The sequence below is a fragment of the Trachypithecus francoisi genome, unplaced genomic scaffold (assembly GCF_009764315.1).
Source record: "Trachypithecus francoisi isolate TF-2019V2 unplaced genomic scaffold, Tfra_2.0 Lachesis_group18, whole genome shotgun sequence".
NCBI classification, from domain to species: Eukaryota; Metazoa; Chordata; class Mammalia; order Primates; family Cercopithecidae; genus Trachypithecus; species Trachypithecus francoisi.
This window is the reverse complement of record NW_022681463.1, coordinates 66,243,564-66,265,601: the sequence shown is the minus strand read 5'-3', so window position 1 is coordinate 66,265,601 and position 22,038 is coordinate 66,243,564. Positions and strand designations below refer to the sequence as shown.

The 22,038-nt window shown below is 37.5% G+C and overlaps 1 protein-coding gene across 3 annotated transcripts in view; it reads left to right on the top strand.

The window, feature by feature from the left end:
• RNASEH2B (ribonuclease H2 subunit B) overlaps positions 1 to 22,038 on the top strand; it is a 64,149-nt gene that overhangs the window by 29,473 nt on the left and 12,638 nt on the right. For 2 of the 3 annotated variants that reach the window (XM_033177660.1, XM_033177661.1), the window contains 6 exons: positions 7,832 to 7,896; positions 9,838 to 9,943; positions 12,370 to 12,451; positions 13,837 to 13,879; positions 18,385 to 18,465; positions 20,874 to 21,237. In XM_033177660.1, coding sequence (XP_033033551.1) covers positions 7,832 to 7,896; positions 9,838 to 9,943; positions 12,370 to 12,451; positions 13,837 to 13,879; positions 18,385 to 18,465; positions 20,874 to 20,990 — 494 coding nt within the window. In that variant the 3' untranslated portion in view covers positions 20,991 to 21,237. Of the gene's footprint in view, positions 1 to 7,831; positions 7,897 to 9,837; positions 9,944 to 12,369; positions 12,452 to 13,836; positions 13,880 to 18,384; positions 18,466 to 20,873; positions 21,238 to 22,038 lie in introns of those variants that run through there. The other variant, XM_033177662.1, reaches the window with a different exon arrangement.

Genomic DNA, 22,038 nt, shown 5'->3' with positions numbered 1-22,038 from the left:
CTTTGTATTTCTAGTAGAGACAGGGTTTCACTATGTTGGCCAGGCTAGTCTCGAACTCCTGACCTCAAGTGATCCACCCACCTTGGCCTCCCAAAGTGCTGGGATTACAGGTGTGAGCCACTGCACCCAGCCAAAAACTTGACTCTTTTAAAATTTATTTTTCTTTTAATTGTTTTTAGAAATAGTGTCTCACTCTGGCACCCAGGCTGGAATACAGTGGTATCATCATGGCTGACTGCATCTTTGAACTCCTGGGCTCAAGTGATCCTCTCACCTCAGCCTCCAGAGTAACTGGGACTACAGGTGTGCACCACCATGCCCAACTAAGTTTTTTTATCTTTAGCAGAGACAAGGTCTTACTATGTTGCCCAGGCCAGTCTCCAACTTCTGGGCTCAAGCAATCCTCCCACCTCAGCCTCCCAAACTGCTGGAATTACAGGCGTGAGCCACCACGCCTCGCTTTGATTTTTCTTTTTTAATCTCATATATTCCCTCTTAACATTTTCCCTTTGTGTGGCAAAAGGAGAGAGAGACAGGGAAGGAGACAGAAAAAACTTCCATAGCTTAAGGAAATGTCCATTCTTATCCCTCCAGGGAACTTCCTAGAGCTTCTAGGCACTATGTGACCCCACGGGCCTTCTTCTAGTGATTGCGTTGGGTACTGGCTACTTATGTGAATGTGGATTATTGTTCATTTATAAATTAGTGTTTGCTTCCATTCTCTGTAATTTGTTTCCAGATTTCTAAATAAGAAAGACGACTACTAAAGAGTGGTCAGTTACTATCCATGATGGGGAGTAAAGGTAAAGAAGAAAGCAATGTTTTTTAACTTCCATTCTCTCCATAGGCACTTGTGCAGATAGAGTAAAGCCTGAAGTACTCAAATTCCCCAGCTAGCTGTTTTGATATTAAACTCCAGATGCTGTCTTAAACATCTGTGGCATTAAAGACCTGGTAAAGACTGCGAGGCCTGTGAGAATCTTCCCCTTTTGCCTTCTCCCTGGTGAATGAACCTAGCCACGGTTGTTTGTACCCTGAATGATGATGGCTGTGACTTTAGCCCTGCCTACTTTATTAGTGAAATAAATGATGTGTCTCTGTTTGCTCGTTGTGGGGCTCAGAGCAGGTTTCTTGCCAAAGAAGTGCACATTCAGTGCAGAGATGATATGGGAAAGGGCTAATGAAGGGTCACGAACCTTATCTTGAATGTAACCCTTTGTTTCATATTGCCAGCCCAAGCTGCAGTGCACTGTCTGAGGTGATTAACAGGAAGAGCCAGGAAAACTTACCTGATTAAAATATCCCAAGTACAATTGCCAAGTTTCTTTCCCTAGGAAGCAGGGGAAGAAAGTGATCATATGAGTTTTTCAGTTATGGAAAACATTGAGAAAGTAGAAGTGAAAATGTGCTCGAGGCAATTCAACAATACATCAGAGAAATTCAAGTTTGTGAGCCGATTACCCAGTTGCTGAACGTGTTACTTAACTGTGAACTCACTTTTATTCCACCTTTATTTTGTAAACCCAGTCTTTCCAGATGTTTGAAATCCGTTTTATAGGCACCAGGCACATAAGGGAAAAAAAACCTTTCCAGCATATGCATGTTTTATCAAACTCACTGACTCTCACAAATATTAAATTTAGGACACAAATGAGTATGCTTTGGTATTTTTCATAATTATGGGTAGTCCGTGGCCTTCATGAATATTTTAAACCTCCTTGTTTTTCAAACTTTGTAAATTTCAAAAATAAGCAGTAATTTATACACTGGGTCCATGTGTAGCCTTCTGGGATATAGTAATCATCTTGCCAGGGAGTGTTAACTTCTGGCAAGTGCCAACTTTCTGTGAAAGTTGAGAAAAAAACCTCCAGACCCAGCTAGCTTCACTAATAAATTTTACTATACTTTAAGGAAGAAATGATAGTCAAAGAAATAATACTTGCTCAAACTCTTTCAGAAAATAGATGAGGAAGGAATGTTTCCCAACTAATTTTATGCAACTGGAATTGCCCTAGTTCCAAATCAAAATTATTACCAAAAAAATTAGACCATTATCCCTTATGATTATAGACTGAAAAATCCTAAGAAAATGTTAGAATATCAAATATCTAAAAATTAAATATGTAAAACCTAAGTGGGGTTTATTGCAGGAATTCACAATTGGTTGAGCATTAGAAAATCAATTAGTGTAATTTACCGTATTTATGCATCACAAAATTGTATGATTATCTGAAAAGACACAGAAAAGGTATTTGGTAAAATTCAGTCATGATATATATTATCAGCAAATGAAGAATAAAAGGGAACTTCCAAGGCATCTGTGGCAAACTCACAGCTAACATCACCTTCATTGTAAAAGACTGAACACAATCTTCCCCCAAGACTGGATACAAGAGAAGGATGCCTGCTCTTACCACTTCTATTCACCATGTGGTGGATGTCCTAGCATGTGCAATACGATAAGAAAAAGGCATACAGATTGGAAAGTCAGTAGTACAACTGTCTTTATTCATAGACAATATTGTCATGTATGAAAAAATCCAGAAGAATCTACAAAAGAAGTTACTAGAATTGATAAGCAAGCTTTCAGGATACAAGCTCAATATACAAATATTAGTTGTGTTTCTGTATACTGTCAGTGAACAATTGGATAATGGAATAAAAACATACCATTTATACTACCATTAAAAATAACATTCTAGTGCTAAACGTAACACAGTATGTACAAGACCAACATGCTGAACATTACAAAATATTGCTGAGAGAAATTAAAGAAAAATTAACTAAATGGAGAAATAGGCCATGTTCATGGATTGGAAGACTCAATATTTTTAAGGTGTCTATTTTCCCCAAATTGTTCTATAGATTCAATGTAATGGTTAGCCAGCTTCTTTTTTTTTCTTTTTTTGGTAAGTATTGATAAACTGATTCTAGAATTTATATGACTACGTAAAGTAGCAGAAGCAGCAGTCTCCAGCCTTTTTGGCAGCAGGAACTGGTTTTGTGGAAGACAATTTTTCCATGGATGGGGTGGGGAAGGGGATGGTTTTGGGGTGAAACTTCCACCTCAGATCGTCAGGCATTAGATTCTCATAAGGAGCACACAACCTAGATCCCTCGCATGCGCAGTTAACGATAGGGTTCTCTCTCCTGTGAGAATCTAATGCCATCACTGATCTGACAGGAGGCGGAGCTCGGCCAGTAATGCTTGCTTGCCCGACACTCACCTCCTGCTGTGTGGCTCAGTTCCTCACAGGCCACAGATCAGTACCAGTCGATGGCTTGGGGATTGGGGAGCCCTGATGTAAAGGACCTGTAATAGTCAAAACAATTTTGAAAAAGAAGAATAAATTTGGAGAACTTACACAAACTGAATTAAAGACTTACTATAATCAAGAAAATGTGGGGGCCAGGCACAATGACTCATGCCTATAATCCTACCAGTTTGGGAGGCCGAGGCAGGAGGATTGCTCGAGGCTGAGAGTTCGAGACAAGCCTGAGCAACATAGCAAAACCCCATTTCTACAGAAAGTTTAAAAATTAGGCAGCTGTGGGCCGGTCATGGTGTCTTACACCTGTAATCCCAGCATTTTGGGAGGCCGAGGCAGGCGGATCATGAGGTCAGGAGATTGAGACCATCCTGGCTAACACGGTGAAATCCCATCTCTACTAAAAATACAAAAAAATTAGCCAGGTGTGGTGGCGGGCACCTGTAGTCCCAGCTACTCGGGAGGCTGAGGCAGGAGAATGGCGTGAACCCAGGAGATGGAGCTTACAGTGAGCCAAGATTGTGCCACTGCACTCCAGCCTTGGTGACAGACTGAGATTCTGTCTCAAAAAACAAATAATAAAAAAAAAAATAAAATAAGTTAGCCAGCTGTGGTGGTATGCACCTGTAGTTCCAACTATTTGGGAGGTTGGGGAGGGAAGATCATTTGAGCCCAGGAGGTCAGGGTTACAGTGAACAGTGATCACACAATTGCACTCCAACTTGGGTAACACAGTAAGACCCTGTCCCTAAATTTAAAAAATAAATAAAAATAAAATGAATGTGGTATTGGTATAAGATAAATGTATAGATAAATGGAATAGAATAGAGAATCTAGAAATAAACCCACACTTATATGGTCAATTGATTTTTTTTTCCCAAGGGTGTGAAGATAATTCAATGGCAAAAAGGATAGTCTTTACAACAAATGTTGATGGAAGAATTTGGTATACATATGAAAAATGACATTGATCCTCGCCTCATACAGAAAAATCAAAATAGATCACTATGTTAAATTCAAAAATGAAAATTATTGAGCTTCTAGAAGAAAGCATAGGATAAAATCCTTGTTACCTTGGTGATGAGGCAAAGATTTCTTAGGACACAAAACCCACTAACTAAAAAAATTATAAATTGTATTTTATCAAAAGTATTATCTTTTGTTTTTGAAAAATGCCATTAAGAAAAAAAGGAGATTGTGAGTTGTGGGACAGTTGGAACTTACCTACCTGGCTGTCCAAGGCTTACAATGATAAAGCCACTTGACAGTTTCTTACAACTCAGGAGTTCTACTACTCCCTAGTACAATGGAAGGAACTACTGCTAGCTGCAACAAAAGGGATAAATCTCACAGAAATAATGTTGAGCAAAAGAAGTTGGACACGGAAAGTATGTACTGTATCATTTTATTTCTATGGTGTTCCAGAATAAAGCAAGAATTACCCTGTAATGATGGATGAGTGGTGACCTGCGGTCTGGGTAGCCATGGGAGAATTTACTACATAAGGGTTCCAGGGAACTTTGGGGATGATGCTTACATGACTGCATACATTTCTCCAGACTCCTCGAATTGTACATTTAAAGTGGGTGTGTCCATTGTGTGAACATGAACATTGTATGAACACCTAAATAAAATTCATTTTTTAAAAAAATTTACTGATCCAGTAGTTGAAACTAAGCCTCCTGATTTCTAACACAGTGTTTTTTTTAAATTCCCCCTTTCCCCCAAAATAATATTGGCTCCTTTTCTCTCCACACTTGCTACGTCCCATGGGATGGAGAGATGGAATGTGGGAGGCAAGGCCGGTGTGAGCACTGCTCTGAGGTTTAGGCCTTGATATCCAGGAGAGTAGTGTGGGAGGAAGATGAACCACTGGGTTTTAGACACATGGAGCCTCAGTTCAGGGCTTTGGGCTTCCCGGTTAGTTTGTTTAGTCTTGTTAAGCCAGGAGGGATCACACCAGATGAAAGGATACAGTTGGCTTTGGAGGAGGGTGAAGCAGAGCTGGGAAAAGAATTAGGTAAGTCATTAGAGACATAAAAAATAGCAATTTTATATATGCCATGGAGGAGAGGTTTTTCCCACAAACCGGTTGTTAGGAGGTACTGAGGAAAGTGTAGACCTAGTGATCTTGGTAAAGTGAACATCAGATCCACAGCTTTGATGTCAGCGTGGGTGGGAGTTGGGTGCTCTTGCCTACTTCCTCAGTGACTTAGGACAGTTTACTTCATGTCGCTCAGACCCAGTCTTCAAAGATGGGGACAAATCATGGTTTTTTAATTGATTCTGAGATTCATTCTGACCATTCAATGAGAAAATGTGTATTATGTACCTAGCACAGACCTGAATAAACATTAGTTTCTTATGTTTTATTAATAAATCATCTTTTGCATCATGATATCTTTGCTAATATTATGTATTTGCTAAATGGCAGATGTTGTGCTATAGGATTTGTATGGATTATCACATTTGATGCTCTGAATAGCCCAGTGAGAAAAAAGCCTCTCTTTACACATGGGGAAACAGAGTTTGAGAGCGACGCAGCTTCCCAAGGAGACAGCATGTGCTGGGATATGCATGAGCCCTGGTAGCATGGCTCAGTCTGTGCTCTCTGCCCCTTCTTAGAGAACAATTCCCAGAGGTAGAGGAGAAGCCTCCCGGTGGGGCTCAGGGAGTGGGAGACAGGAAGGAAAACAGCAGCAGATGGTAGACATTCTTTCAGAAAATTTGGAGGTAGAGGCAAGAAAGAAGTGAGATGCCAGATCAAGGTAGGATTTTCAGGAGAACCTTGAGCAGTGAGCTTCTTTTGGAGTTGTTTATTTTCCTCAGGCAATGAATATAACTTCTAAAAGCCATTCAACAGCATATATTTATTTAGTGATTGCTGTATGCTCTTAGAATTCCCCTGGTTTGTACAGAGGTTGGGGCATGGTCTCCAAGGAAGTTGAGTTCAGTCTCATTGGCTTTGGCTTATAGCAGGCTATTTGCCCAGGCAGTCCTGGCTCCAAAACAGCAGACGTTGCACCTTGGAATTCTCACACTCCTGACAATGCTATTTGCACCTGTCCCTCTCTTTTGTTACTGTAGTGACATGTCCCGAGGAGATGGCTGTAGATGTCCAGCCCTCCATCCAGCCTGCCTCATCTTGCCTACAGCATTGACAACTATAGGCTGACACAGGGAGGAAATTCACAGGAACTAAGGCCAGGGACCTCCCAACCTCTCTCCCATACAATTTAACAGACTGCAGAAAATGACCCCTGAATGGGCAGTTTCCATTTCCCATCACAAGGTGGAAGGGAGAAAGAGCCTCATTCTATATAACTCAGAGGTGGTGAATTCACATCAGACCCAAGGGTTACTAGTGGTCATAAAGATAAATCCTGCGTGGACAGAGGAGGCTGGAGTGGAAGTGCTGCCCTTGCTAATTGCACAGAAAGAAGAAATCCCATGAATGAAAAAGGTTGCAGAGGAAATCATGGTTTAATGGCATGGTATATAAGGCTGGGTGGATTGTGAGGAGAGTAAGTGTAATTTATAAAAGGTGAAACTTTTATCCCCATAAAGGACCCGGTTGAGCCTACCATAAATCTAAATCTTCTGAAATAGCTATGATTATGTTGGTAATATGTTAAAAGATAGATAGATCTTTTTTTAATGCTCCCCCAATCCCACCGGGCCACTGCTGAGTAGTTACCAAGATTTTTTTCCTGAATGTATGTAGTAAACTTCATAGATACCTGCATTTAGTTTCAATTTTCTTTATTGGGATTTTCATTTTTATTTTAAGAAAAAAAAAGCGTTTCATTGAAAACATTGAGATGAGCTTAAAATTATTCAGAACAGTTAAGACTGCTTAGTATGCTAGTGTGAACACAAAGTATCTGAGACAGGTCTCAGTCAATTTAGAAAGTTTATTTTGCCAAGGTTAAGGACACACCTATAACACGGCCTCAGGAAGTCCTGAGACGTGTGCCTAAGGTGGTTGGGGGTACAGTTTGCCTTTATATATTTTAGGGAGACATGAGACGTCAATCAATATGTGTCAGGTATACATTGGTTTAGTCCAGTAAGGCAGCAACAACTCAAAGTGGGGGCTTCCCCATTAGACATAGAGAAGAGACAGAAGATTGCATTGTTTTGATCAACCTTCCACTGAATACACAATTTAGTCTGGCTTGAGGGTGGGGCCGTGGCTAGGGACCCGCCCTCTTCTGCCCAGAATTTCCCTGCCTCCTGTCCCTATCACCAAGATTTATTTTCCTTTCACATTCGTTTGCTGAGGTTTTAAAATTACCTTTTCTACAGAGTTGTGTGTATAATTTGAAGGTGTCCTTAAATTCTTACTCATTTAGTTGTTGATGACTCCTGAGGTAGCCACATTGCTACTAACATTTAAAAAACATTTAAAGTATGTTCTCAGGTTTGTAAATTAAGTTTTTCAAGGATATAAACTTATGAAATATTTTTAAATGGTTAACTTGTATATGATACAACCTTATGAGTTTATTTTTTAAATTCATTGTGCTGAGTCTTTTTTTTTTTCTTTTAATGTAATCCAGAAATAGACAACAAGAAATATTACAAGTACAGCAAAGAGAAGACATTAAAGTGGCTGGGAAAAAAGGTATAGTTCCTCTCTAGTGCCTTGTGGTAAAAGAAAAAAATTCAATTCTCTAAGAAATTTTCAAAGAAGGCAGTAAGTCTGAATCCAGAGACCATCCTGTATATTCAGTGAAAAGAGGAAAATTGTGTAGAGATACCAAGTATGAGAAGAAGGCTTTGACTTTTCAATCCTCCCTAACTTGTGTATCTCTGAAGTTAACTTTATGTTTTCTCATGACCTGCATTCTCATTTCTCCCTGATCCTACTACGGAATGAAATAATTTGTTGGTGTAGATTTGAGTCTTCCAAGTAAGAGGATACCAGGCCTGGCACTTTTTGGCCACTGTCAGTCCTGCAGGTGTCTCCAAGGGTGATGTTGCTCGCACACAGCCAGGCAAAGGGACCCAGGGACACAGCCAGGCAAAGGTGTTCAGGTTTAGAGGAAGTATGTCCTGCTTTCAGGGTCTGGATGCTGAGGAGGGGTCATCTTACAGGCAAAGCCTGTATCTTAGTGATTCTAAGAATCTTGACCTAATGGAAGGACTGGGGCAGTGAATTGCAAATCAATTTAGTAGGTCACAACCAGTATTTCTCTTGGAACGAAATAGATTAGGATGGGATGGGATATATTAAAATATAGCAGAGGAAGGGCAAATATTAAGTATGGCTCTATGAAACATATTTATATGTGTTTAACTATTCGATTGCTGTATATTTCTTACCATGGGGTTATGATTAAAAAAAAAACTTTGAAAGCCACTGGTCTAAGGATAATATGTACTTTCACATTGATTAAGAATCTCACTAAACCAGATAGAATAATGATAAAGTTTTTGCAAGATCAGTGCATACCAGTAGTTTAGTACTGTTTCCTAAGATTCTCTTCCATCTTTTATGTGAAAAATCGTGTTTGTCCGCACGTGCTCTCTCGTAAGTGGGAGTTGAACAATGAGAACGCATGAACACAGGGAGGGGAACATCACACACTGGGGCTGTTTCAGGGGTGGGGGCAAGGGGAGGGAGAGCATTAGGACAAATATCTAATGCATGTGGGGCTTAAAACCTAGGTGATGGGTAGATGGGTGCAGCAAACCACCATGGTACATGTATACCTATGTAACAAACCTGCACGTTCTGCACATGTATCCCAGAACTTAAAGTATAATAAATAATAATACATAATCATTTAATCATGTTTATTTGTCATATCATGTTACCAGGCTTATTGGAAGCCTGAGAAGCTGGAAATGAGTCCAGTAGAATAATCAGGCTCCTAATGTGCAAAGTAGTGGAAAGATTTCGAGTGCCATGTTTCACTTTTCATTTGTGATATAGTAGTAGTAGTAGTCCATGTAGGTGAAGAATGAGTATCAATGCGAAGCAGAATCCTTGATGTTTACTTTTGCTCTTAGCCAAGGAAAATGACATGAATAGTGAAGAGGAGTTTATACTTACTGATTATATTTCCTAGGAAGTGGGAAATTTATATTCTATTTAGGAAATTATTACATATAAATTTTATGCCAGGCTCTATTCTAAGGGCTTTATTTACATTTATTACCTTATTTAATTTTCACAGTAGTCCTATGAGGTGGATGCTATTTTTTCCCCCATTTTACAGATAGAGCCACAGAAAGGTTAAGTAACTAGCCGTGGTTACAGAGCCAAGCCCAGCAGCCTGACTCCAGAGTCAGAGCTCTCAGTTATCACAATATGTTGCCTCTCATATTGTGTAGGCCATGGCAGTCCATGTAGTGAGATCATCCAGAGATATTGCTGCCACTCAGCCTTCCTTCAAATGGGCAGCCATTTCTCATCTTCTGGTGTCTGGTGAAGATACTTCTAGGTTCTCAAATACTTCTTTGCAGATCTCTTAAATGGTTTGAAGGCCACCTATGAAGTCATAGATTTCTAAAGTTAAGTTGAAAATACCCTGCTTTTCCCCTCTTGGTTGCTTTGTAGGTTAACCAAACTACAGCAGCATTAAAAACCAATAATGTGAATGTCAGTTCCCGGGTACAGTCAACTGCATTTTTCTCTGGTGACCAAGTTTCCACTGACAAGGATGGTAAGTAAAGCATTTTATCAGAAATGATTTTTGTCTGGAGTAAGTTGCTTATGAGTAAATGTCTATCTTAAGATTTAAAAATCTTAATGTCACAGAAGCCTCATAGTCCTACCAATGCCTGGTATACATTGTGGCAGGTGTGCATCTTGTTTCAGAAGCAAAGATTATTTCTACCATAGGTTACTTCTGTTATTCATTGATACTTAAGTTATTTATTCAGCAAATATTTCTTTTACACTGATAGTAGTAACCACCCTGGCTATCATTTATTGAGGGTGTATTGTGTGCCAGGCCCTTTGCTAAGTTGCCACTATACAAACATGATCTCATCCAACCCTTCTAGTAAATTTCATAATGAGTGTCTTGAGGCCCTGTCCAAAGTCTCACAACTAGTAAATGGCAAAGCTGAGCTATTTATGGAACTTGTCTCTCAAGCCCACACTCATAACCTTTTTGTGATACTGTTCCTGTGACACAGTTGTACTGTTCCAGTGGCTGCATCTGTTTGTATTTTCTTCTCAAGACGCATGTTTCCTGATACAGGGATCAATATACTTTGATTTTAGATGAAAATTGATTTACTTGGCAATTTTTCTTTTAGGTTATTCTTTCATAATCTCAAAAAGGTATATTATTTTCTTTTCCAAGTAGAGTCCTCTTATATGTATAGTTGAATAAGGACAGCTATATAATACAGTTAACAATCTCAAATGGTGAAACAGAAATTATTCTGACGTTAAACTCCAATTCATTGTTCCCTTGTTCAGGGTATACATATGGCTTTAGTCATTACATAAATAAAAATTAGGAATAGTGGCCTGTTTGTGATTGATAGTAATTCAGGCAATCTGATTTGCAGGAATCTGCCTTGCATGTATAGCTAGTTGACTACTGCTATTCTGGGAGTGGTGGACAGCACCTTTGCCATACTGAGTTACCAGCTGTCAGTGTCTTTAATTGGCTTTAACAATAGAAGATGAGGGATTGAGATAGATGATTAATGGATAGATAGGTGGGTGGATAGATGCATCCATGGATGGATGGATGGAACCATAGATTTTGTTTTAAAAGTAGAAGAAGGGATGTTAGAGGTTATTTAGACAGATCATCTCATTTTTAAAATGGAGAGATAGTAACTTATCCTCAAGATCTTCTGTTCTAAGTCTAGTGCTTTTACCAGTACTCTACATATTAAGGTTCTGGGCTTGGCTATATATTGCCATTTAGTGTCCTGGCCGTAAAGTAAGCTTTACATATTGTACATTATTTCCTTTTTTAGATATTTAGCTTGGTTTGGTACCAGAGGAAGCAAATGAACTATATGTTGACTTTCTTAAAATAGTTATCTTTGTCTAGTCATGACTCTTTGGATAATGACTATCCCAGAACCATGAGCAATTTTAAGAAGGGTCAAATGATAACTTTCAGTTCTACGTTGACAATGAAAATCTCTTACTGAAGACTTTTTGACGTCAGGTGATCACCAGACGGCAGTCATTTTCTATGTAATACTAAGGCAAATTGTTACTTTGACTTGAGAGCAGAGGAGAATGGAAAAAAGGGAGTGAATGAATATCCCAGCAGCAAACCTGGGGTCTGCTTTTGGTGATTTATATCCCCATGTGGTTATCCCATCTTATGATTAAGTTTGATTATCTGCTTGTATTCTACATAAAATACTGAATTCAGGAACAGAGTTTTGAAACAGTTTTTGTTGTCTTCTTATGTAACTGTATTTCTAATTGCTGCCAGAGCTGCATTTTAGTACTGAGAATCCAGATGCTTTAGAACTAGTGATGATAAATTCTGCTGAGTTGGTTGGTTTTTTAAAGTGTTTTATTAGTTTGGGAGTGTACATGTGTGTGTGTATGTAGAACTATATATATAGAATATGTACATATAGAACTATATATATTTTTTTTCAAGGTTCTTATAAAGCAAGTACCCAGTAATAGAGACATATGGTATTTTATGTCTCTTAAATGAGTATGCTCATTACTGTTGAACAATTAGATTTATTCTTTATTGAAGCAGGCTTAGAAAAGATTACCCTTTTAACAAAGACATGACTATTTCATATTGTTACAGCTGATTTTTAAACTTTATTTGTATTCAATGGTTTCAACTAAGAAAGCAACCCTGAGTTTTTGTTTTTACTGTCATTTAGGGAGCATCTACTGTATTATACTTGTTTTATCTTTTATCTTTGGTATCATCCCATGTCATATCTCATCCATCATATATTCCCACTAGTCTGACAGATAGATATTGCTATCCCCATTTTACAAATGAGAAAACTGAGGCTAGAGCTTAAGTGAGTTCCCTTTATCCAGATAGGGTCAGAATTTGAACTCAGGTCAATTTGACTGTAAAACCACCATAATTACTATTTTTTTTACTTTCACTCCTTTTTCTGTTTCTTTCAGAGGATTATATTCGTTATGCCCATGGTCTGATATCTGATTACATCCCTAAAGAATTAAGTGATGACTTATCTAAATACTTAAAGTAAGTATTGATTATCTTCAGTCATAATGAAGTACCATCTGCTTCTTGGTTTCCCCAGCAGTGGGGTTTCCTTATGGCTTATCATATCACTGTTTATGATACAAGATTATTCTTGAGCTGTATCATATTACTTTGTGCCTTGGAGGTGATTTTTAATGGATGATTGGAATGAACTGATTTGATGGATACAGATTGCAGGAATTAGTTAATGTCAAGATTGGAATTATGGCTTGGTCTGATTTTAGAGGATTAACTATGTTAAAATTTATCCTCAATTATACTTAACTAATTTGGTTCTTTATGATCATTTTAAGAGGTAGAAAGGAGGGATGGAAAGAGTAGATGGAATATAGAATTTTTTAAAATTTATAAAATATTTGTATCATTTGCACTATTATCACTAGATGTTCACTAAAGGGACTTTACTATGCCCAAGACTTGGAAGTCAAAGTAATATGAAACACAATCTGTGTCTCTGAGGGGCAGAAGAAGGATTTTAAGAATGGTTTAATGTATGTTCCTTTCTTTATGAAGAGTTTATATACATTTAGACTTTAAGTTGAAAAAGAAGTGTTTATTTTCTAGATTTTTGCAAAATCGTTACTTAATTTTGTTAAGATTTTATGCGTGTGATGATTTAATAGCTTTTCCTGATCCTTATAAATCCTTTTTATCCTCTGAGTCATGAAGATAAAATGACTTTTTAATAGATATAGTTACTGGTTTTAGCAAATTCCAGAGGTCCTACTTTAAAAAACAATGATTGGAAGCGGGTTTCTATAATAGTTAAAGTGTGTTGAAAGCCTGCTTCAAATTGATAATCATATCCCTCTGCCTAATATCCCCAGATTTCTATGCTGCTTGTCTTGTTAGAGACCTCATGTCTTTGTACTCCATTATTTGTATAGATTCCTTTCTTTCCACTAACATTTTTAAGTTTTGGTTGAAGAGTTCAGAAGAAAGGTATGCCAGTTAAACTGCTTTCTAATGGAAGAAAAGTTGAAATTTATGTGGCTTTTTGTGAACAGTTAAAATAATTTTCACCTTTAAATATATGTTAGCATCTTTATTATGAAGAAAAAATACTCCAACACCCAAACACAAATTTATAGAGGCTAAAGAAAAGCAACTCTGTTCCAACAGATGGGTTCTAATTTTATTTTTTAGTTCAGACAACTCCAAAACAAGGAATTACGTATCAAAATAAAGACTCTTTTATTGAGAAAACTTTCATTCTTTACACTGAGGTGATTGAACAGGAAGATATATGGAGGTAAAGCTGTAAGTTGAAAAGTAGGACTTACTAAGTCTTAAGTTGGCCCTGTCTTTCTGTTTGTTTGTCTATGAAAAACCATGACTTTGATTCTTATTTTTAACTTCCTTAGGCTTCCAGAACCTTCAGCCTCATTGCCAAATCCTCCATCAAAGGTAAGAAACTGTGACTAAGATATCTTTGGGGGACTTAGAAAAATATTACACTCTTACCACATGAGTTTAGTTTTTTCTAATATATTTTAAAACATACTAAATCCATTTTGCATGGAGTGATACCATGTGGAATAAAGATTGTAGTGGGCTGTCCATCACTATTTTTTATTTTTGTAGATTCCACCTGAATGGTAAATAAAGTGCCATGAAAACCCAAGAAGAGTTGGTTTTAGCAAGGTACCCCTGTGAAAATATTAAAGACATATAGTTAAAATTAAATCTTCCTGCATTAGTTAGATCACTTAATTAAATTTAGTAATCACTAAGCATACTCTATATATAACTAAAACTCATTTTGCCAAATCTAATTGTCACTGGCACACAAAGGTGAACAGAAAATAATTTCCATAACACAAAGAATCCTTTGAGAAAGGATGATCACTTTTTTTCTGAATTTGAAATGATTGATGAATTTATGTGTAATCTTTGTTAGTGGAAAATCTTTTCCTCATTCATTCTCAGGCTGCTACCCACAGCTCCTCTGCAGCTGGTGTGTTTATCTCCTAGATCAAGAGAATGGAGAAGCCAATCATAAACCATACCTGACTGCAAATTGCAGCATTCCTTCAGCCCAGACCAGATCTCAGATGAGTTAAACGCTGCTCCAAGACAGGGAAATAAGCATGCGCACCAGCTTGTCAGTGAGGTCATTTCTTCAGCCAGCAAAGTAAAGGATGCCTTGAGAATGTAAAATGGACATATTGCGGATGTTACAAACTTTCCTTCTCCCTTGCATTCGTTCTTTGGCCTATAAGGTAGCCAACATGCTCAGAATTTTTTATATCATTCCCTTTATAGAGGTGGTGGTGGCTCCAAAAACATTGTCCTTAGAAAAGGACAGAAAATTGAAAGTACAGCAGTGTTTGTCTGGGGCTATGTTCAGCATGTTGTCAAAAAAAATGCATTTTTTACTCTCTTGGAGAATGCACTGGGCGGAAGTCTGTTGCTGTAAGATCTAAGGACTGCTGTAGGCCAGACCCATGCTTCTTTCATTCCAGTAGTTAATCTCTGACAGTAGCTCTAGAGGACCTAGACAGGCACAGTTGTGTTGCTGAAACTAAGAGGGCAGGTTCTCTGAGAGTGTTTCTTATTTTTCTTCATCCAAAAATTAAGCAGATTTTTTTCTCCAAAATATCTGTCTTCCTTAGTAACTTAGAGATCATTCATGAATTGATCTAAACCTATTTTTGAAAGCTTTAGCCTAGGGTACATTTTGGAGTAATATGTTTCATAACTTTATTCTTCTCTGCTCCTGATTTCTGTTTTCTTATTTTAATTTTCAGAATTTAAGTTGTTTGTGACTTCATCATTTATGATTTAGATTGGGGATCAGCAAACTTTTTCTTCTAAAGCCCGATAGTAAATATTTTAGGCTCCATGAAGCAGATGGACTCTGTTGCAACTACTCAACTCTGCTGTTTTATTGTGAAAACAGCCACAGATAATACATAAATGAATGAGCATGGCTGTGTTCCAGTAAAACTTCATTTATAAAAGCAGGCAGCCAGCTGGATTTGGCCTCTGGGCCGTCATTTGCCAAGCCCTGATTTCGATTTTGGCATCTTGCTCTTCCTAAACCCCAGCCTTGTCTTCTATATTATTTGAGTTGCTTTTCGAGGTCTTCTACTCTGTGTCTTTCTGGGGTTCCAGTGTACACATTATAAACTACACTGGATGATGTACCATCATTTAAACAAGCATAGGACATATCTTCTGCTAGCTTTCCTGTCTGTACCCAGGATTTGATTGATTTTTACAGTAATATAGTTGACTGTTTGCAGGAAATATATTCCAGTAGCTGTTAGGTATCTTTGTATCTATGTTGTAATCGATAGCATGGAGCCTGTCATCCTTAATGTGTTTTATGTTATTTTCCTTTACTATCATATGTCTGCCTTTGTTGAAACTCAGCTTCCAACCCTCACTCGCTCCAGTCTTTTCAATTTGTCACTGTCAGCAAGCAGAGTTGAATACAACCAGTGGGTTTGGAGATGTTCCCGAGTTCCTTCTTGCAAATCATTTGTAAGAAGTCCTAACATTAATCCCTGTGGTACTCTGTAGTTTGTTCTCTTTCCAGAACTGTATCCATCTAGTCATTTGTTACTGTCTTTCTGAGCCACTTTTCTGCTGAAACAATCTCCCAAATCCATAGTGATTTGGTCTTTTAAATAACAAAAATTTTAGTAAATGCTTCAATCATCTTTTTTTCCAATATATTCAACAGTGCACTAGGAATAACATAAAAACTAGTTATATGTAGAGACTGCTGCAATCATTTTCTTTTTTTAAATACTTATAACTGGTATCTTGTTTTGTTGTGAGCTATTAAAACACCTGAACAAATCATTTCTCCAATTAAACATTTTATGTCCATACAAAATTACCTTTCATCTGAAGTTCTTGTAATGAACACTTTTTATTTGAATTATCAGTGAAAAGTGAACCTCATCAGTGCAGTGGCACACACTTTAGTCTTAGCTACTCAGGAGGCTAAGGCAGAAGGTCGCTTGAGCCCAGGAGTTCAAGGCTATAGTATGTGATGATCGCAACTATGAATAGCCACTGCACTCCAGTCTGGGCAACACAGTGAAACCCTGTCTCTAAAGAAAAAAAGGGAATGATGTCTAAATGTTTATAATGACATATATGTTAGGAACATTTTGCCACAGCATCCTCATAACTTCAAGCTTTTTGTGCTTTAAAAATATTTTGGCCTTCAGCATTATTAGCTGTGAGTTCCACACTCCTAGCTGAAGATACTTTTCTAGAAAAAATGTGCATCACCTAAACACTCTTTGCTGTCTTAATTTAAATAGAAACATGTATTCTTTTTTTCTTTACTTTTTTTCTTTTTTCTTTTTTCTTTTTTCTTTTTTCTTTTTTTTTTTTTTTTTTTTGAGACAGTCTTGCTGTGTCATCTAGGCTGTAGTGCAGTGGCACAATCTCAGCTTACTGCAGCCTCTGCTCAGGTTCAAGCAATTCTCGTGCCTCAGTCTCCCGAGTAGCTGGGACTACAGGCACATGCCACCATGCGCAGCTAATTTTTATATTTTTATTAGAGATAGGGTTTTGCCATGTTGGCCAGGCTGGTCTCGAACTCCTGACCTCAAGTGACCGCCCACCTCGGCCTCCCAAAGTGCTGGGATTACCAGCATGAGTCACTGCACCCAGCCGAAACATATATTCTTAACAAAGTTGCAAATATACATTCACTTGGTGCTGATAGGTGGTTCATTTGTGATGGATTAGTCTTCGTCTTTTAATGATTAATTTGCTAGAGGTTGCTGTGTGGCCAAGAGGTTTTCCTATAGTATATGGTATATTCCCAGGATGAGCCTCTGTTTTTTACAGCAAACAATTTCAAGACATGGTGTTTTATCCTCTTGGGTTATGGGATAAAACACCATGGGCTGTGGAATCTTTTAGCACCAATTCTACCAGTTCTTTGTTTAGCCAAGCAGGGGCATGAAGAATGAAGTTGGGAAGAAGTCTGTTTCCTAGGGTAGATCCATGTTGGGTCTGGTCAGCCTGGTGTCTCCACAAACAGCCTGAAAATTATAAAAATCTGGCTTGTGATTACCATGCAGTCAATTCTCCATGTTCAACAGCAAGACTTGTCTTCCCTGCTATTGTACCTTTTACATAATAAGTGTGGCATGATTTCTTCTATATTGTGATCATTAAGGCCAAAATCTAGCCCTTGACAAGATTCTCATATTCACTGGTGTAAAATGTTCATGTGAAAGGAGAAAATGTTAAGTAAAAGTCTGACTTAGTTGCACTGGGCCTAATGGAAAGAACACTGTATCAAAATTGAAACCTTGGCCGAAGTCATCTACTTGGTGACCTTAAGCTATTCATTTAGCCTCTCTGTGTTTCCCTCTCTTGCTGGCTGCTTGCTTGTGCAAGGTTGTTCTTGCATGGATAAAGTAAGAAAATTGAATTGAAAGGAGGGAAGGACATGAAGCTGTACAAAGATAGTGATTATAGAATAATATTGTCTCTTCATACATAAGTGAACATTAAACCAGCCCAAGAGGTAAATGAAATAGGGATTCTGGCTGGACACCTGGCCTCCTTCGAGAGACTATTCTCATTTTGACTTCTGTGCTTTGCATTCATCTGGTAATTAGCAATCCCCTCGTGCCCACCGTACCTGGCACCTACAAAGCCTGTGTTTGCTAGACCAGCTAAGGAGCTCAGCCATGTACTTACCCAATCATATCCACCATCACCAAGGCTGCTTCTTAGAAGTGATGTGTGGCTTGATTCCCTAAATGATTGACAAAATGTAAAGGAGCCTGTAAAAAGTAAGCCCTTTGCTGTGTCTTCTGTTCCATTTGCCTCTGTGGAGGTCTAAATTATACATGTTTTTTTTTTTTTTAATGGGTTGATGTTAGTGTCAAGGTGACATTTGACACCACTTCACTGCTCTAATGTTGCAGAAAGTAAAGTTATCAGATGAGCCTGTAGAAGCAAAAGAAGATTACACTAAGTTTAATACTAAAGATTTGAAGACTGAAAAGGTATGTGGATTCAGGTGTAGTGGCGTATCGTTCGTACTCAGTGGGTGATGTGCATGAATACACGCGAAACAGTTGCACGCTTGATTGTGATTGCAGTTTTGACCAGGAAGAATTATTAACTTGCATTTCTGTGACTTAATAATTAATTCAGAATTGTGTATGACAATGAAAATGTTAAGCATTTATTATTTATTAGTTAAGTTACTAGTTAATTAAGACTTATAATGAGTCAAAGAAAAACAATATACTACTTATCAAGAGTGTGCCTAAATTTTGCTATGTATTCATAGAGTGATCGGGTGGGAAAGGAAGGAGAAAGCTCTACAGGTAATTTTTTATCAACCCTGCTGCCCAGAAGCAGAAATTATGATGATGATAAAAATTATTAACAATTTTACCATTCAGCACTCACCCTGGCAAATGGCATTTTGGTGACATTCCTTACTGAGTTTTATACATGCCTTGTAAATAAATATGTGGCCTTTATCACTGGCATTATAATACTCAGTTTTGCCCTTTTTAGTTAGCATTAAATTGTGAAAATGTTCACATGTCATTAAACATTCTTTGAAAAATTATTCATGTTTTTATGATATTCAGCCATGGGTGTTTATTTCACCATATGGAATGTAATTTAATAATTCCCCCATATTTGGACATATAGGTTACTTCTGATTTTTTTATTTTTTGTTTTTATTGAAGTGATAGACATTCTTACTTATAGACTGTATCTCCAATCATTTCATTAGACACAACTTTGAACTAAGTAAGAGCTTGGAGAACATGAACTCTTTCATGATAATTGAAATATATATAGCTAAAGTGCTTTTCAAAACTGTAGAAATTTGTGCTCCCAAACATTATTGCCAATGAGTATTTATCTTGCATTTTTGACGGCATTGAGTATCACTTTTATTCTTGAACATTGCTGCCTGTCAAATTAGGCTACATTTCTTTAACTGGAAAGGTTGTCTTTCCAAATGCTTATGGCCCATTTGCATTGTTGCAAATTGTTGGTTCCTGTCCCTTGCCTATTTTTATGTTGAGATAGTAATGTTTCTCTGTTGCTTTGTATGAGCTCCTTCTAAATTAAGGCTATTATATACTTTTCATGAAATATAGGATACAAACTTGTTTTAACCTTTTCATTTGATTTTTTAATAGTGTTAAATTTTTCTGAGGATTAAGTACAGAAATTGTTTCCCTTTATGATTTTTCCATTGTTTTTATGCTTAGAAAGGCATTGCCCATCTCAAGATAAGTTAACTTTCACTTAGATTTTAAAAATACTAACTCCCCTTTGAGTTTAATGTTTTTTAGAACTGTTATTCTTGAATCAATATGTAATTTATTTGGGCATATGATATTAGGGATAGCTCGATTTAAGATCTGCCCAAATAGCTAGTTACCCCAATGCTGTGTCAGCAGGGACATTGTCAGTTTCTCTGAGAGAAATCTTTGTGCCCCGCCCTTCTGTGTGAGTGCCACTTATTGTCTCCACTTGGGCACAGCATGGGGAATGTCTTAAATGAAGAGATAAGTCTGAAGCAGACTGTTGCTTTGCACCATTGAGTCAAAAATAAGCCTACTAAATTATAAGTGACTGAATGTGAAAAGCAGAATTGTGGGAATCATATACTGTGCCTCTAAAAAATACTTTGGCAATGACTTTGTCTTACAATTCCCAGGTAGACAGGTGGTTTTTTGTTTTTTGATTCCCATCATTTATGCTTCTTCCAAACAAGCTGTGGTGCATCTGCATCAAAGTTAAATCAGCTGCTATTTACCTTCTGCAAGTGCTTTATATAAGACATGGAAGAAAAAAATTCAGTGACCAGAGAGAGAAATGTACAGGGCAGAATTATTTGGAGTCAGCTTTTTAGAAAGTATTGCTTTGTTGGAGGAAAAATAAGGCAGCTATCCTGCTGGTCTGGGATGCTTTGCAACACAAGTCATCTTTTGAATATCATGGGGTTGTCCTTGGTTTCCCATGGAGCAAATGAATGAAATCAGATGGTAAATTGGTGTGAATTATTCATCATGTGGTAATACAAGGCTGTAATTCCTACCTCTGACAATTGTGGCCTGTGTCAGTTCCATTGTTTGTGTTATTGCACTTTATGCGCCCTCTAGAATTATCCACCCCCCCTCCAATGTAAACCATTGGTTGGAACATTCTGCTCCTTAGAAGGCGGCAGTTTTGTCTTCCACCTCTTTTAACATATTCTGTCTCTTAGGTCTGAATTCTGAATAGAAATCAGAACTTTTTCACTCCCTTATGAAGCATGTTAGTGGGGGACGCTTACCTTCCTTAATGAAACTTGAGACATGCAGTCTCCTTTGATTTGCATGTATGATTAATAAATGTTACATTCATAACAATTTTTCTCTCTTATTTTCATTAACAGAAAAATAGCAAAATGACTGCAGCTCAGAAGGCTTTGGCTAAAGTTGACAAGAGTGGAATGAAAAGTATTGATACCTTTTTTGGTGTAAAAAATAAAAAAAAAATTGGAAAGGTTTGAAACTTTGAAAATAAAATCTAGCAAAAATATTTGCTTTTTACATGTTTCAATTTGTCCTTCCCGACCATTAATGACTACCTTTGATGGGGGGAAGGAAGAGGCCAATTTCATGTTCTCTTAAACATTTCTTTGCATTTGGTTTTTGTGTTCCTGAATGAAATATGGGAAAGTAATTGTGTAACTTCGTGGCTATGGATAAATTAACATATAGCATCAGGATTTTCTCAATAAACTGACCTGTGACAATGTTAGAGTGTATGACTGTTTTTTAATGCAACTTTGCACCCAGTAGGTATAGTAATAATATTTTTAGTATACTGAGGGAAACTGGATTACAAAACTGTCAGGTAAATTATTACTTTTAAAAAGACTTTAGTTTTTGGTAAATTTTTTTAATGGTGTTTCTCTGTCTTTATGAATACATGTTCTTTGTAGAAAATAGAGAAAGTAATAAAATAAGAATTTCAATCTCCCATTTCTTCATTACCCAGAGATAATATATTTTCTTATAATACTTTTTAGAAGGGAATTATAGTAACTTTATGACTTTTTTTTTTCAACTTTTATTTTAGATTCAGGGGGTACATATGCAGGTTTGTTACAGAGGGATACTGTGTGATGCTGAGGTTTGGGGTGTGATTGAACCTGTCACCCAGGTAGTGAGCATAGTACCTGATGGGTAATTTTTCAAACCTGGCTCCTCTCCCACTCTCCATCCCTTTGAAGTCCCCAGTGTCTATCTTTGCCATCTTTATGTCCATTTGTACCCAATGTTTGGCTGTTACTTATAAGTGAGAACATGTGGTAATTGGTTTTCTGGGTTTTGTTTGTTTGTTTTTTGCATTAATTCGTTCAGGATAATGGCCTCCAGCTGCATCCATGTTGCTGCAAAGGACATGATTTCATTCTCTTTTAGGGCTGTGTAATATTCCTTGATGTATATATACCATATTTTCTTTATCCATTCCACCGTTGATGGTCTCCTGGGTTGATCCCATATCTTTGCTATTGTAAGGAGTGCTGTGATGAACATACAGGTGCATGTATC